Source organism: Manis pentadactyla, chromosome 2 (assembly GCF_030020395.1).
Source record: "Manis pentadactyla isolate mManPen7 chromosome 2, mManPen7.hap1, whole genome shotgun sequence".
NCBI lineage: Eukaryota > Metazoa > Chordata > Mammalia > Pholidota > Manidae > Manis > Manis pentadactyla.
Window position 1 is genome coordinate 59584691 of NC_080020.1, and position 16082 is coordinate 59600772.

Genomic DNA, 16082 nt, shown 5'->3' on the forward strand with positions numbered 1-16082 from the left:
TTGTTTTGGAAAATGATTCTAAGATTCTTGAAAATAAGACTTGTATTTAGTCTATACAGCAATAATATTATTGAGTTTAGTGATGACAGTGAAGTCATAGTTCTTGTATAACAATGGAAAATGTGAGTTATATTGAATCTTTCTAGTTAATTTCTAGGAAATTAATGTATTACAATGTATGGCCAGTAATAAACTATTTTTAGTATCTTAGATAAATTGTTTAGCATTCAGGTGGTTTCCCTCATTCTTTCTACTTTGACAGCTAAAGGGAAGGGGATAAAAAATAGAAATAAAAAATAATTTGCTATTTAAATCACTCTCTGATTCTGGAAATAAAATATTTTAATTCAGTTCCACTTAAAAAAATAAAAGTAGTTTCTTACTCCCACAATGAGCACATTAACCACATTTTCACATACAGAAAGCTTAGGTACATTCAACTGTTTACAAGATATGTCTCCATATAATACATTGACATTCACATAAGTATATGAATTTATGTAATTATATAGTATTTCTGACTTTTGCATCTGGTACCTTTAACCAACACATAATATGCTTATTTTCTAAAAGCTAGTTCATATATGATTTAAGGTTGGGAGAGTCTTTTTTGAAGAATTTTAACAGTTGTATACATATGAGAACTATATAATTTTTTTAAATATAAGCTTTAAGCTAAAGCTCTAACAATTTATCTGACTGGCAATGCATGGAATTCTTATCAGGTTGTACTGTCTATTTTACAGTTCATTTCAAGGGTTTATAATTATCTGTGTATCAGGGGGAAAAAAGCACCAGGGATAATATTTTTTGACATCACAGATGAAATCACAACACAATGATCTCAGTTCCTTTTAAAATCGAATCATTTGGAAAGATCATTTATTCCAAATGCTCAATCTTTAAGCTTTTTTAGTGAGATCAACTGATATACTAGAGATAAGAATAGAAATGGTTAAAACAGGTGCTATACATAATACCTGCCAACTACAGAATTCAGAGTTTTCTTACATTATGATTTACATTTTTGAACTGAGTTCATTAGATCTAAATCTGAAAACAAGTGTAACATTTACAAACCTGTCAACTATATTTCTTAAAAGAAACTCTAAAGAGGTCTTTCTGGCCAATATATGAAGCAAAATTTTCCTGATGAACAAAAGCACCTTATGGTAAGGAAATATATAAAGAAAATATATTCTACAAATTAATATACAAATTTATGTGCATAAAGGTATAGTTTTCCCAGCTGTATATGTAATATCTTAAATAACAGAATAAAAAAATTTAAAGCACAGATTGAAAAAATAACCTATATGCTAATACTCCAGTTATTAAATATTGCAGCATATATGTAATTGTAACAATTGAGGGGAAAAGTTTCTAATCTAAATGGACAATGAAATCTCTTTGGAAATAATGCTTTTAGAAAGTCCACAGTATGTACTTGTGACTGTTAAATTTCAGCCAAGATGCAATCCTGTAAAAACAAAAGTGTGCACAGAGGCCGACTCATGGATTCTTTAGTAAACAGCATTACTGGTGTGACATTGGTACAGGCTAGCTGGGCTTTATATTCCTTTACTTTACCATAGGCACGTGGTAAACATAATATTAAGAATGATAGATCTTTATCACTAAGTTTTGCTACTCATAAAATGCTAATAAACATCGCTTTAAACATTTCCAGACCATGACAATAGTTCCTTAACTGAATATAAACAAAGAACTCTAGATTTAACATACATTTAAATGAATACGGAGATGAATAAGGAGAAACATAAATTATTTGCCTTGACATTTTTCAATCAGGGTTAATTATGTGTCTTTTTCTATTGAACATGTGATTTTTATAAGTACGAGGAGTTCCAACTTCTGCTGAGATTTCATTTCTTTTTCCCAGTGGGTTTTTTGTGTTCATGCATTTCTGTTTTGCTAGTTATATTCTTTTTCCGAGATGAGGTATTAGGAACAACTGTATTAGAAGGTCCACTGGTAGCTATATAAAAAAATAAAAACTACTGCTTAGATTTTCACAAGCAATCCAAGTTCAAGTAACACTGATGCATGATAAAATAATCACATTGTAACTGTGATGCAAACAAAACATTGTAACATTTAACAGAGTATTTTTAACTGTTTAACTTTTTAGAATTCAACACCAATACAGAAAAGTGATGTCAGTGGGCATGTTTACAAAACAAATTTCTCTTTTCACTCTATAATCTTTATAGGAAACTAACTTATTCCATCTTTATTTTTAAACTACCATCTATTCTACTAATAATCTTCAAATTTATACTTCTGGCCCAGGTCTTTTCCCTTATATCAAGATCTGTATATCCTTCTAGAAATCTCTATATAAGTATCTCAAGGGAAACATAAACTTAACATGTTTAAAACGAAACTCATCATTTTCCCTATAAACATCTATTTTTCCTCTATCTCCTATCTCACCACTATCAAAAAAACTAAAAGTTGAGAAAACTACTAGAGACATTCTTGACTTAGGACTCACTCTTCTACATCTAAATTAACATTAAGTCCTAATGAGTTATTTCAAGCTAAGTTACACTTCTGGTATGGATGGGTAAACTCCTGCCAGACCAATCCTCCGGCAGATAACAAGTATGAACTGCATAAAATAGGAAAAACAACTATATAAAGACACTTAAGAATGAAAAAAAGCAGACACATACTGGAAAAGAATCAAAACTTGGAAGAAGGGAACACTATGCAATGAGTTGATCCTTCCCGGCGTCGTAAAGCTTTTGTCCTAAGGCCAGCATCCAGTGTGTACCATGTAGAATGACTGAAACTCCAACATAAAACTCGGTCTTACTAGCATGAAGGAAAGTATTTAGACAACTAATGTTGGTAGAGTCAGGTGGAAAATCCTAGAAAGGGAGAGCCCCCAGTTCTTTGTGTAAACCCTGATCAAATGTATGGTATGAGCAGCATATGCTACAAGAAGTCCAAAGAAATGAAGTGAAATCTGAGCTTCCAGACACTTCAAGGGACACAGCTTTGCAATATGAGTTCAGCCAAGGTTAACTATCTGCTCTAAAAACAAAACAAAACAACCCAACACACTTCGGAGGAATATAACAGAAGTAAGAATGCAGAGTTTTTACAATATATCATTCATAATGTTTAGGATACAATCCAAAATTACTCAGTATATGAAAAAACAGGAAAACATCTTTCTTCTTCAGAATGGGTAAGTTGATAAGACAAATCCTGAGATAAACCAGATTAATAGACAAGAATTTTCAACTATAAATTGATAGAGACAAATCCTAAAGTAAGCCAGATTACCAGACAAGAATTTTAATGAAACTATTTTAACTATGCTCAAGAACAAAGGAAAATATCCTCATAATGAATAAAATATAGGTAAACTCCAAAGAAAAAAAGCGATAAAGAAAAAAATGTCTAAAACTAAAGAATAAATATCTGACATAAAATTCATTAAGACGGGTTTAACAGCAGAATAGAGATGACAGGTAAACTGAACATCACTCAGAATTATTACCTCCCCCATCCCAAAAGAAAATCCCAGGCATGTCACAAACTGCTGAGAATCAAAGATAAAAAGAAAACATCAAAAGCAGAGAAAAAGGATCCATTAAACCACTGCTTTACATGAGAACAACAATTCAAATTAACCAAGACTTTTAATCAGAAATGATGGGAACTAGAAGACAGTGGAATAACATCTTTAAAATGCTAATAGAGAAAACTTTCTTCCCAGAATTTGTTCTCCAACAAAACTACCTTTCAAAAATGAAGTTGAAATAAAGACTTTTTAAGATACAGTAACAGACCTGCATATAAGAAAAGCTAATATGATTCAGGTTGAAAGCAAATGAAACCATATGGAAACAAAGACTTAGAAGAAAGAATGAAGAACATCAAAAATGGCAACTACGTGGATAAATAGTTTTTTTCTTAACTTCTTTAAAAATACATAGTGATGCTGGGGTTCTTGTTCATGAAGCCGAAGAATGAGCTTCACAAACACTCAAGGTAGGAGAGCAAGGTGCAGGCTTTTATTTAGAGATAAAGTGAAAGGACAGAGCTCCCGGCTCACGCCAGGAGGGGACAAGAGAGTCCATAGTGGTGCGTTGTCTAGGGGGTTTTATAGGCAGCTGAGGATTTTTGAGAACATGAAAAAGAGCTTAGGGGTGTGGACTTATTAAGTGGTCCCTGAATATTTAGAATTAACTTAACCCAAGCCACTTCCTGCTCTGATGATGTCTCCCTGAGATACCAGCATCTTGGTCTGGCAGCATATGAAACAAGGCCACCTGCTCAGCCCCCAAGGTGGGCTGAGGTATTGTTTGCTAAAGAGTAAGTTAAGAATTTTTAACATCTTAACTTCTTGGGTATTAAAATGCAATCTTATCATTAAGGTGGAATCCTTTTGGCCTTTTACTGTGTTGTTTATGCCTGAGCTTACTTGCTAAATTAGTTTGCCCAGTTTACAAAATCATTTCATCAGATCTGAAGGAGTTAAGACAGCACATAGGCCTTTAGCATGCTAAGGTGAATCTTACACATGATTATAAATGATTAGCTTAATAAAAACATGTGTTACTCTGCTTTATCTGGGGAATATTAACTGATCTCACTGAAGAATGACTCTAGAGCTAAGTGTTTAACACAGAGTTTTGGTAAGGGGTTTCCTTGCATGTAGTTACATTGCTCTGACTGCAAATATCCTGCCTTGTTTTTTCCGGAGCCCCTCACCCTACTCTGACTACACCCATGGTCCCTGTCTCAATAGGACTGTTTAAAGCAAGTATCATAACATTGTACTGTAGCCTTTATATATGTGGAAGTAACATATATGGGTAACTATGTATAAAAGATGGGAGGAGGGGAAGGTAAATGAGCCTAAATAGTTGCAAGGTTTATACATTTTCCTTTAAGTGGTACAAAATTAACTCTAAGCAGACCAGAGATAAAAAGTTAGAGATGTATATTTATAGCTCCACAATAAATGAATAATGCAAAAAGGTACAGCTAAAAAGCCAATAGGTAAGTTAAAATGAAATTCTAAAAAATACTGAATTGATACATTGAAACAAAGCAGGAAAAAATTAAGGAATAATAAACAGAAGGAATAAACAGAAAATAGAATAGTAGACATAACCTAACCATATCAGTAATTACATTAAATGAAAATGAACTATAAACACTGCAACTATAAGGCAAATATTGTTAGAATGACTTTTAAAAAATGCCAAATATATGCTGTCTGCAAAAAAAAATCTCCTTAAATATAAAGGCACAGATTGGTTGAAAAAAATACACCATACACACAGTAAGTACAAGAAAACTGAAGTAGCTAAGTTCACATCACATAAAATAAGCTTTAAGACAAAGCTAGAGATCAAAGAGGGAAATTTCATGATAATAAATGGGTCAATACATTAGGAAGTTATAATTAATAAATACATACGCATGTAGTAACGGGGCTTTAAAACACACAAAGTAAAAATTGACCAAATTAAAGGGAGAAATAGACAATTCCACAGCTCTGAGTGGAAATTGCTAAGCAATTGATAGAATGATCAGACCTCCCCTACATGCGTCCTCACCTCCCCAAAATGGTAAAGACACACAGAAAACTGAGTAACATTACCAACAATCCTGACCTAAAGGATACTGATTGAACACTACATTAATGGACTGTGGAATAAAAGTTCTTTTTTAGAGCACTTGGTATACTTAAGATGTCCCTAGTCCAAATGTTAAGCTGTAAAAAGCCCCACATTTAAAAGACTGAACTTGTATATGAATGTTCTGTAATTGCAATGGAATTAGGAAGTTGGTAACAAGAGATACACCTCTCCTTATATTTGAAAATTAACCAATATGTCTCTAAGTACTCCATGACTCAAAAAAGAAATCATAAAGTAAATCAGAAAATACTTTTAACCTTATGGGAATGAAAATACACTGTAACTTTCATGAGATGTAGCTAAACAAGGAAACTTCCAGCTTTAAGTACTTAAATGATGAGAAGTAATGTCTAACAATCAGTGATTTAAGAAACTGGAAATAGGCAAAAAGTAAGCCTAAAATAAGTGGAAAGAAGAAAATAATAAAGAGCAGAGATCAATGGAATATAAAACAAACAGAAAAACAAGGAGCCAAAATCAGTTATTTGAAGAGACCAACAAAATGGATAATCTCTAATGAGAATTGTCAAGAAAAAAACCAGAACACAAATTATCAGTATCATGAATAACAGAAGTTATTACCATAGTCATTTTAAAAGAATAAAGAAATGAGAAAGTTGATAACTTAAATAAAATGAACAAATTGCTTAAACAATATAAAGTTACCAAAACCATCACTAAAATGAAATAGAAAAATCTACCAAAATTTAAGGAAGAAACAACTTTCCTACAAAAACTCATTCAGAAAATAGACAAGTAGTAAATACCTCCCCAATCATTTTATGAGGCCAGCACTACCCTGATACCAAAACCAGAAAGGCATTACAAAAGAAAACCACACACCAATATCCTTCACAAATGTAGGTGCCAAGATCCACAAAAATCAAACTAAATCAAACCAAGTCCAGCTATATATATATATACACACACACATATATACATATATATATACACATACATATATATGTATATATACACACACATAGACACATCATGACCAAGTAGAGTTCATCCCAAGAGTGCATAATTGGCTTATATTTGAAGAATCAAATATAACATTATTTCATCTTTATTATTTAAAACAGGTATGTATGAGATTATTACGTGTCTAACACATAGAGAACATCAATGTACCATGATTCAGACTACTCAGATCTTAGGTGTGCTGACCACTCGCTACATGAATAGGCACAAGTAATAACCTCTCTGCGATTTTCTTCATCCGTAATGGGCATAAGGGTGTTATTGATTTCCAAAGGCTGTGGTGAGAACTATGAGAATAAGAAAGTGCTTTGGTGTATAAAGACCTATACAAAAGTGAGCTTTTGAGTTGTATATGTAAAAAACATAATTTAGATTTAAGATATTTTTCAGTTGTCTGTAGCTGCATATATTGATTTATTTGGAATGTACAAGGCTCAAATGTACTAAAGAATACTGCCTGTGATTTATAAGGCTTGGTAATTTAATAGAACTATAAACAAATATAATAGCTCAAATCAGTAGTACAGAGTGTCACAGAGTTCTTGTTTTGATAGTCACATAAATACATCATCAGTGGAGGGGATTGGGTTGAGTCTTAAAGAATGAGAGGTAAGGGGGGAACATTTTAGAAAAAAAAAAACGATATGAGTGTCACAAGGATTTATTTAGGGCAAAGTGAAGAGGACAATTTGGCTATAACAACAATATATCAGCTAACATTAGTGAGTGGTTATGTGTGCCTAGTATTTTACAGTCATTATTGCATTCATTTCTGACAACCTATTACCCTGATTTTGTGATTATAAAACCAAGGACTAGAGAGGTTAAACAACTTACCCCAGGTCATATAACTAATAAGTAGTAGAGCTGAGATTTCAACCTCACTCCCTTTGACTCCCAAGCACAAACTCTTAACCAGAATAGTATTTGAGAGTACTAAAAGGAGGAAAAGAATGAAGCTGTCTTTATGAGGATGTAGTTAAAGCCTTCAAAATATATGGAATTCTCTGAAGAAAAAAGGTATAAGGTAAGAAAGAAATGAACAGAGTTGAATGTATCTGGGATAGGAAAGTGAGAAGGGACCATCAAACAAGAACATTAGAAGAATCAAAAATGGAATGAACACCAAGAGAAAGTACAACCTTGGCTGTCAGAGTAAGAGAACACTTTGAGAAAGATCAATAACACAATCACATATGCCAAGAAGGAAAAATATTAAAGAGCTAATAAAAGATAACTAAATTTGGTAGTCATACCCATCAGACTGAGAATGGAGAGACTAAAACACTAGGAAAGGAAATAAAAAACCTTTATATAATAAAATGACTAAAATAATGCCTAGGCTCAACAGAAAAGCAAAAGAAGAGAAGACAGTCCATAAATTCTGACAGTTTGGAGAAAAGTATGACTATACAATATAATTTATTAACAAAGGCAGGGAGCAGGGGAGACAATTAACAGAAAAAACATACAAATATATCAATAGGCTATAACAGATTTTTAGTCCTCAGGATCATTACACTCTAGGAAGTGTAATGATTCTATTTAAAAACAATTTTACATTTAAAAAGCAAGCTATTATTACTCCTCTAACTGTTGTACACAGTTATATCCACACATTCATACACACTCCTTACCTGGTTTACTGCTTGCTTTAGTATTCTTTAAGGTAGCTGGTGGTGTTGGGAGGATCTTTGCAGGTGTATATGTATTTAAAGATACTTTTCTTCTCATTACTGGACTAGAACGTGAAGCTGTAGAGGCTGAAAAAACAAACAAACATGGTAGTTCAATAATTTCCTGCCATATTACCTTTACATTTTAGAAAGTTTCTTATATTTTGTGGCCTTATGAATATACATAATAATAGGCAAGGTTTGAGGATAAATTCAGCAAATCCATCTTTCCTATACAAAGTTCTCTTACACTCTTAGCAAACAGATGTTCTGTTATTATTGTAAACAACAGACATTTAATAGTACATATTCACCAAAGGAATGTCAATAAGAATAGAGCAACCACCTTAATTTTATTCTGCCTGATAGAAACTCAGATTCTTAGGAGATGGCAGAGGGCTGATGGCATAGTTTTATTGCCTAGTTACAAAGAGTCTCAAATTGTTTTTCTCTTAAAAATGTCAAGTAGAGAATCAGGGATAGTTCATCTAATACAATGATCTACTAAACTATATATTTAAGAATAAACTAACTAGATTACAAGTAATAAAGTAAATCAGATTGTCTTCCTGTATTAACCCCATTGAGATTTATCTTCATGCAAGGGAATTTTAAAGACTTTTTTTCCTCTTCCTAATCAAAGTAGGGAGGTTCAAAGGCATGAAAAGAAAAAGCAGGAATAATTCTTAAGTATAGAATCTTCTGGGCAGGGATATGCCCGAGTAGGGGGAGCTACTGGCATGAGCTTCTGGGTTCCTAAACAAAGAGAGACAGGGAAATAACAAAAGCCATATTAATCTACTTTTGCCATTTTGGGGGAGGACCTGATAAGCAGTAAGCAGTGTGTCTCAAACTTATTACGTGGGCCAATTATAGCAAATGTGCCTTAGGTGGTCGCCCAGTGAATGAATATAAACTTCACTGGCAGAAGCTCAAAGTCCCTAATGAAACAATAGACAACTGGTGAAAAAATCCCTAAAACATCCTACAAAGCTCTACATCATTACATAGCTTTTTCCTGCTTGCCTTTCTTATTCTATTCTATTAACGTCCAACTCCAACTTACCCAATTAGTATTCCTGTACCGGTTTCCCCAATATGATATTGTCAGTACCCCACTGTAAGCTATCTACTAGTTACCATAAAATTGATTAATTTTCTCCTTGGTGAGGGACAAAACTTTGAATGACAGTGGATTAACAATGCCTTCTTCCTTGTTACAAATACAACATCAACAGAGTTCTATATTATGATGCTAATTCCTTGAAAATTCAGCATATAAAGTATAAATAATGTAAATATACTGTGATTACTAAATATTAGTTCTGCAGTTACACTATAAAATACAGGACTCAGATACTTCCAGCACAACTTGCACCCTATTTTCTTTAATATTCAGAAAAAAACATATACTTTAGATCAGGTGTTAGTCTTGCCTGACCACTAGTTCATTTCCTCAGAGATGTCTTTTCTAATTTTTTTCTTTTAAATAGTAACTGTTCTCAAATGAAATCTCAAATAAAATGGACCAAAGCAGATATTCTGAAGAGCCATGGAAGACACAAGTCCTAACCATTCACCAGCCTTCTCTTCATCTCTCAGGAAAAAAATGTGAAGACCAAAATATTAGATTAACTCTAAGGTTTATACAATTCTAAGAATTACATTGACTATATTTACTTTCTTGCCTACTTCCCTTCGTAAGGAATGGCATGAATTTTAAGAGAGCTAGAGGGACTGGTGGATGTACAACGTGCATACACAATATAACAGATTATAGAATTTAATATCCTTCATTAATATATCACAATAATACACTCCAATGAACTGAATTTACTAACTACACACATGAAGCCTTCATAAAATAAGAATACCACAGACTAAAAATTTCAGATGATTTTTTTGAAAATATTCCACCAAAATTCTTTCTAAAACAGATGTTGTTACCTTTAAGTCACTCATTGAAAATCATCTAAATTCTAAATAGCATTGATATCTACCCTAAATTCTTATTTACTAATAAGAATCTTTCCTTACTATTTTAAGATGACAAATCTCTGCCCCAGGAGAACAGTGAAACATCAAGTATAAAGAGGGGTGAAGGGTAAATGAGAATTTATTCAGGTTCTCGACTGCACTCTGAAAAGCAGCACTGTCCATCCTAACAGCTAACAGGACATAAAAGGACACAAATATCCTTCATTTTCCTGACTCTGACATTATAGCTTGAAGTTATTTCATTTGAAGTATTACCAATTCTCAGGACATTTGGATGCAAATTCTGAAATAAAAACCTACTTCCCAAAACCATTTCTAAAGTGAACTATTTTGAACACTCACACCAAGATACCTCTCCTTTACCATGAATGACTGAAATCCGACCTCTATTACTAGAGTGGAAGGAAAAGGAAAAACCAATACTGCAGAAATGCAGGAGGCACCATTTGGACAGGATACAATGTGAACAGAACTCTCTAGAATAATACAATGTGGTGGCCAGATAAGGAAAGAGAGTAATAGCAAGATATGAAAGTGGCTTTCATTCCAAGACCTCCAACTTCATCCTTAGGAGAGACAAATTTACAAAAAGGAAATGGAATAAAGAGATCTCATAGCTTTTCTAAGATATGACCAGGGCTAGCAAGCTTCTTAACTCTAAGCAGAGAACTCTCTCCCAAAACTAATGCTTCCTAAACTGGAAATTCTAACATGCCAAAGGATCCTACAGAGCTGAAAATGACAACAGCCAGCTGACTTCTCACACCTAAAAAGGTATGCTTGAACATTTCCTAAAATGATGTGCCTCAGAATAAAACTACATGATGGTTAAATGTGTTACCAAAAAGTGTCTTCCCAAAAAATAAGTTTTGGAAAATCTGGGTAAACAGCTTTCCTTAAAGGATAACCTACTTATACATTAATATAACTATACCTCTCCAAAGAGAGAAAGATATAATTTCCAAAACTTACTTCCTTACATGAACCCTTTTTCTTCACACACAAGAATTAACCTCCTCGGGATATTTTCTGAAGAACACAATTTGGAAAACTGTTGTCCTACTTTGCTCTCTTTAGTCAAGAGCTCTTTCTGAATTAATATGACTACTTAACAAAGTGGTGAAGGGATGGGCATGTATGCACATATGTATGGGTTACTGCAGACAGATATTTTGTAATTTTTAAAAAGCTTATTATAAAATGACATAAAATAGGAATGTGAAAAAAGACAATGACCCTATGTTATGTTATTGACATCTATTGCTGGGTCTTAGATTTTTTTCCCTTTTTGTAATGAAAAAGATTTCTGGGAGGAGTCAAGAAAAGTGGTTTGTTGCATTTAACACCAAGGAATTCCAAACAATGTCCCTCATATCCCTTTCCATCCTAAAATTCCATTCATTACGCCTACTTGAGTTTGTTTTTGTAGTTATTTTTATATTTACATAATATCTTCTGCCCAAAATCAAATAAAAGTAACAATTTTCCTACAAATTTCAGGAGTCATCCGTGGAACTTCACTTGATGGAGAAGCAATCGAAGCAAGAAATTCATCCACCTGCTTTAAAGACAGGGCATTGTGAAGAGTTTCTAAGGGACAAATAGATGGCACCATGGAATACAACTCAAAGCCTGGAAAAAACAAAGAAAAAGTTGGATATTTAAAAAATCATTAATTAAAAAGGAAGAAGATGACTGCTTAGAAATGGACAGTTGAGGTCTTTTAAACCTATCACATGCAAAGACATGAGATTTCTGAAGTCATGACACCAGATGCTATGCAATAGGGGACTGGAACAAGATAGGACAAGGATTTCATTTTAAATGTAATCACATAGTACAGCATGCACACAATTTCATTCTGTATTTCGGTAAAACCTAAGAGTTATACTTAAAGAAAAGAAGCTGGGTGGAGAAACAGAAAACAATACAATGTTTCAGCTTTTACTTTTTAAAATCAGGTCTACTTGGTAAGTGAATAAATAAGTTGATGCCATGTTGTATCCCTGATACCAGTATGCAAAAGATTATTTCTTGTGAAAGACAATTATGTTGTGACTTGTGAAGAGTGATTTTAAATAACTTTTCTAGTTATACAAAGGCCAACTAGTGTGACCTCCCCAAAAACAACCTTCATTCATTTATGCTGAAAATAAGATTCCAAAACATATCTCACCTACCTTGTTTGAATTAACACAATAATTCTATTGCTGGAAACTGCTAGCCAGTTAGACCAAGTAAAAAGCAATACAAAACACAAACATTTGCATTGAACAATGACACAGAAATACAAAAATTTCATGAAACAAACCATGCAGATATGTATTAATACTATCAGTGAAACAAAAGCACTTAAATATACAGTTTTTTAGAAAAACAAATAGGATATATTCACTTTTATAAAAATGGCCTATTTATTTAAACTTTATTCAAGTGAATGACTTTTAAAATTGCTTTTATATATAACTAAAACAATCAGTCTTTCTGTAGCTACTTTTTCAAAAATTCAAACTGATTTTCCTTGAAAGCAAATACTTTAATATTTAAATCAAGGTTTTACATAAAGTCTAATATTATTAGAAGTAAAAATTAATTAAACTCAGAATATAAAAAATGCTTCAATAGGCATGTGCTCCTTTTAACACTGACATATTTATTTAATTTTGACCCAAGAACTGCCTAGTTCTTAGCTGGAATAGGGAAACTTCATTGAAAGAGAATCTAATTTTCCTATGAAAATAACCAAAGGATTTACAAAACTAATATGCCTGATTTTCAAGTGCAAACTAAAGCATGACAGAACACTACATATACTTAAAAAAACCCAAAACAACTATAATACCATAACAGCAGCTAAGTTAAGTGCTAAAGAAATTAGGCTTGCACAAGTATTACATTTTTTTAAAGTTTAAGATTCATGCAAATAAGCGCAAACCCTTTCTTTGCATTACACTAAACTAAGCAATCTGTTTTTTAATCCTTTCCTCAGAGCATTTACAAGTCTTTAGTAATGACAATTTTTCTTGCATTTGCCTGCTACATTTTGTAACAAGCAAATGACAATATAATCAAGTTCCTCTGGATTATATTTTTTTCCATATATCTTTAGTAAACTTTTCCTTTATGCACAATGAAAGGGTTAGCGCAGCAATTTAAAAAGCCACCCTGCTGTCATGTTTAGAAGCTATAAAAACATACCACTGGAGCCTAGAAATTCCAGAGGAAATGAACCAGCACCTATAGAAGTATAGGTGTTCTGCACAGAGGCCCAGAAAATAAGGTGAAGCACTGTCAGAAGATACTTGTTTCACCATGTTCCTTGAACTAAAGATGAAGGGAGGAATAAGTCCATGATATGTGTTAAGATGGAAATAATGTAAAAGTTAGGGGAAATAAAAAGTGAAAGAAGGGGTCAAATGACCATTCATAGGACAATAAGACAACACAATATAAAAAAAGAAAAAGAAATCTTGAAATCCCAAAATAAGTATTCTAGAATTGAAAGAATGCACTTTATATGCATTAAATAGCACAATGTACGGAAATCCACATTTTTTAAAAGGCCTAAACCAAAGGAATATAAATTACTCTATTGTCTGTTAAATTTACCAAAGGTGTTTTTATTTTTATTTTTTTTAAGTTTAAGTAGACACAGATTTCTCCTAGATAAAGCCTGGCAATATGGGCTATAAACACATAAACATTCTGCACAAAAACTAGTCAGTCTTAAACCTGTAATGTTTCTTCTTAGAATTTTGTTACTTCTGTTTTTCATGTTACTTTGGTTTTTCTTCTAAGAGTTTCTTATCCATGTGGGTTCTTTAGAAGCTGCAGCCCTATCAAATAGAGATCTTAGTTTTCAAAAAGTAGTGCTTAAATAGCTACAATGGTGGGAAAGCACATTAAGCTTTAAGACTAAATTTTCACTTGCTGAAAATGAGATCTTACTCCACCTTCAAGAAGTAGTGACTGCCATTGAGGTATGCTGTTAAAGGATCCAGAAGGGGGAGAATGACTAGAGACTTGTGTTCAATCCTTTAGCTTCATAAGATTTTTTGAAAGACCACACTTGAGTTTTTGGAAGACTCATTTACAGTTAATAAGAAAAAGACAGATTGTTACAGGGATAAAGTACTTTGATTTTGAATAAAAGCATTTATGTTTTCATTTACATTCTTTGATCTTGAATTATTTAAAAATGATCAGCAAATATTCTTTGTTGTCCTGCAAGTACAAGCTCTGTGGAAGACAGCTAGCTGTTAATAATGTGACAACTCGGTTTCTAAATATGCCACCAAACACTTTCCTATTCAGAATCAAAAAATGGATTTAATTGAATTGGCTTTCTAGATTTTTAGCTTCATCTTCTTCCCATCAGGAGTTCTCTGAATTTTAACAAAAAACACTGGTATTAAAATGAAGTAGTTGCTTGACAACAGCACACCTCTCCGCCACAAGAGGACAAAGTGAATGCTGGAGGACGTTTTCAGAATGCTCCAAAGTCAAGTTTTGCTTTAGAGAAAGAGCCAGGGATACATGATGTCACACAGTGCAATCTGTGTTCTCCTGGTTCATAAGAATTTTTCAAAGACACATCTCATTTGGCTTTTGCAACCGTGGCTCTGTATTTTTGTTAAATAGTTCAACAAAATATCCATGTGATTAGAAAAGAAATTAGGAAGAAAAAATATTAAAATTATTAAGAATTAAGAAGAAAATAAAGAATACTAATTGTGTTTTTAAGTTGTGCAGGCTGATCACTTGAGAAATTAGAGGGAATTTTCAGGTGCTAATTTATTATTAAAACTCATCATCATGTGGTCATTTAAAAGTCTGATGAGTAGTGTTAAATTATTGTGTCAATTACGGCTGAGAAAGGTAGTTAAACAGTATCAATACTTTGGGTGCATCAGTTGGAACTGTATGCCAACTGAAATTATGAATGGAGAAATGAATGATACTGTATACCCCACATTTTGAAATAAAAGAAAAAAAAAGGATAAAGCAGGGGAGTATCTTTTAAAATAAAAGCAAAACGTACCATTGGTTGGGTGTCGAGCAAATGAGATAGAAAACCTTTTAACAGCAGAACCGCGTGTGGCGTCTGAGAAAGAGAAAAACAGGTACCTGAAATTCGTAACAGCTACCCAAAGAAGACACTTAAAAAAAGAGGAGAAAAACAAATATATGAGGAAGTTAGAATTAGGTGACATGCAGAAGGGACAATGAGAGAGGGTAGTAAGTCAATACTGGTTAAAAGAAGTAACATGGCTTGATGATATAGGCAAAGTGTTCAATGAAATATACAAAAGAAAGAAAAGCAGGATGAGCTGGCAGTTCGGGTAAATCCATGTCTCACTAAAAGTAAATTTGTGGTTACACGAGAAAAGTTTTAGATAAAGTTAATCCTGAAAGGGCTAATAATAAAAGGTCGTATTAATAAAAGGGACAAGCTTCTATGAGCCTCAAAAGACATTCTGAATATTAAAACTTCAGGTATGTTAACAATAGTGAGAGGATCTCCTTTAACAAAAGATTCTAAAATATTCTCACCCTATGCTTATTTTTATAAATATTGCTAAAATGTTTTTTTCTCTCTACCTACAAACATTCTGTTCTTTTAAGTTTTAGATCAGTATCAGTAAGTAAAATAAGGGTCAACAATTAAGAACTTTAAAAGATCAAAGAAAGACCTCTTCTTTTTAGTGTGGTTGATCAACTATCTAAAAGAATA

The 16082-nt window shown here is 32.8% G+C and overlaps 1 protein-coding gene across 22 annotated transcripts in view; it reads right to left on the minus strand.

Annotated features, from left to right (window-relative positions):
- Positions 1 to 324: 324 nt before the first annotated feature.
- PPIP5K2 (diphosphoinositol pentakisphosphate kinase 2) overlaps positions 325 to 16082 on the minus strand; it is an 83647-nt gene continuing 67889 nt past the window's right edge. For 13 of the 22 annotated variants that reach the window (XM_036886831.2, XM_036886835.2, XM_036886829.2 and 10 more), the window contains 4 exons: positions 15390 to 15452; positions 11840 to 11980; positions 8312 to 8437; positions 325 to 1999 (listed from right to left, as the gene is read on the minus strand). In XM_036886831.2, the coding sequence (XP_036742726.2) occupies positions 1887 to 1999; positions 8312 to 8437; positions 11840 to 11980; positions 15390 to 15452 (443 nt within the window). In that variant the 3' untranslated portion in view covers positions 325 to 1886. The other 9 variants (XM_057492930.1, XM_036886842.2, XM_036886838.2 and 6 more) reach the window with 2 other exon arrangements.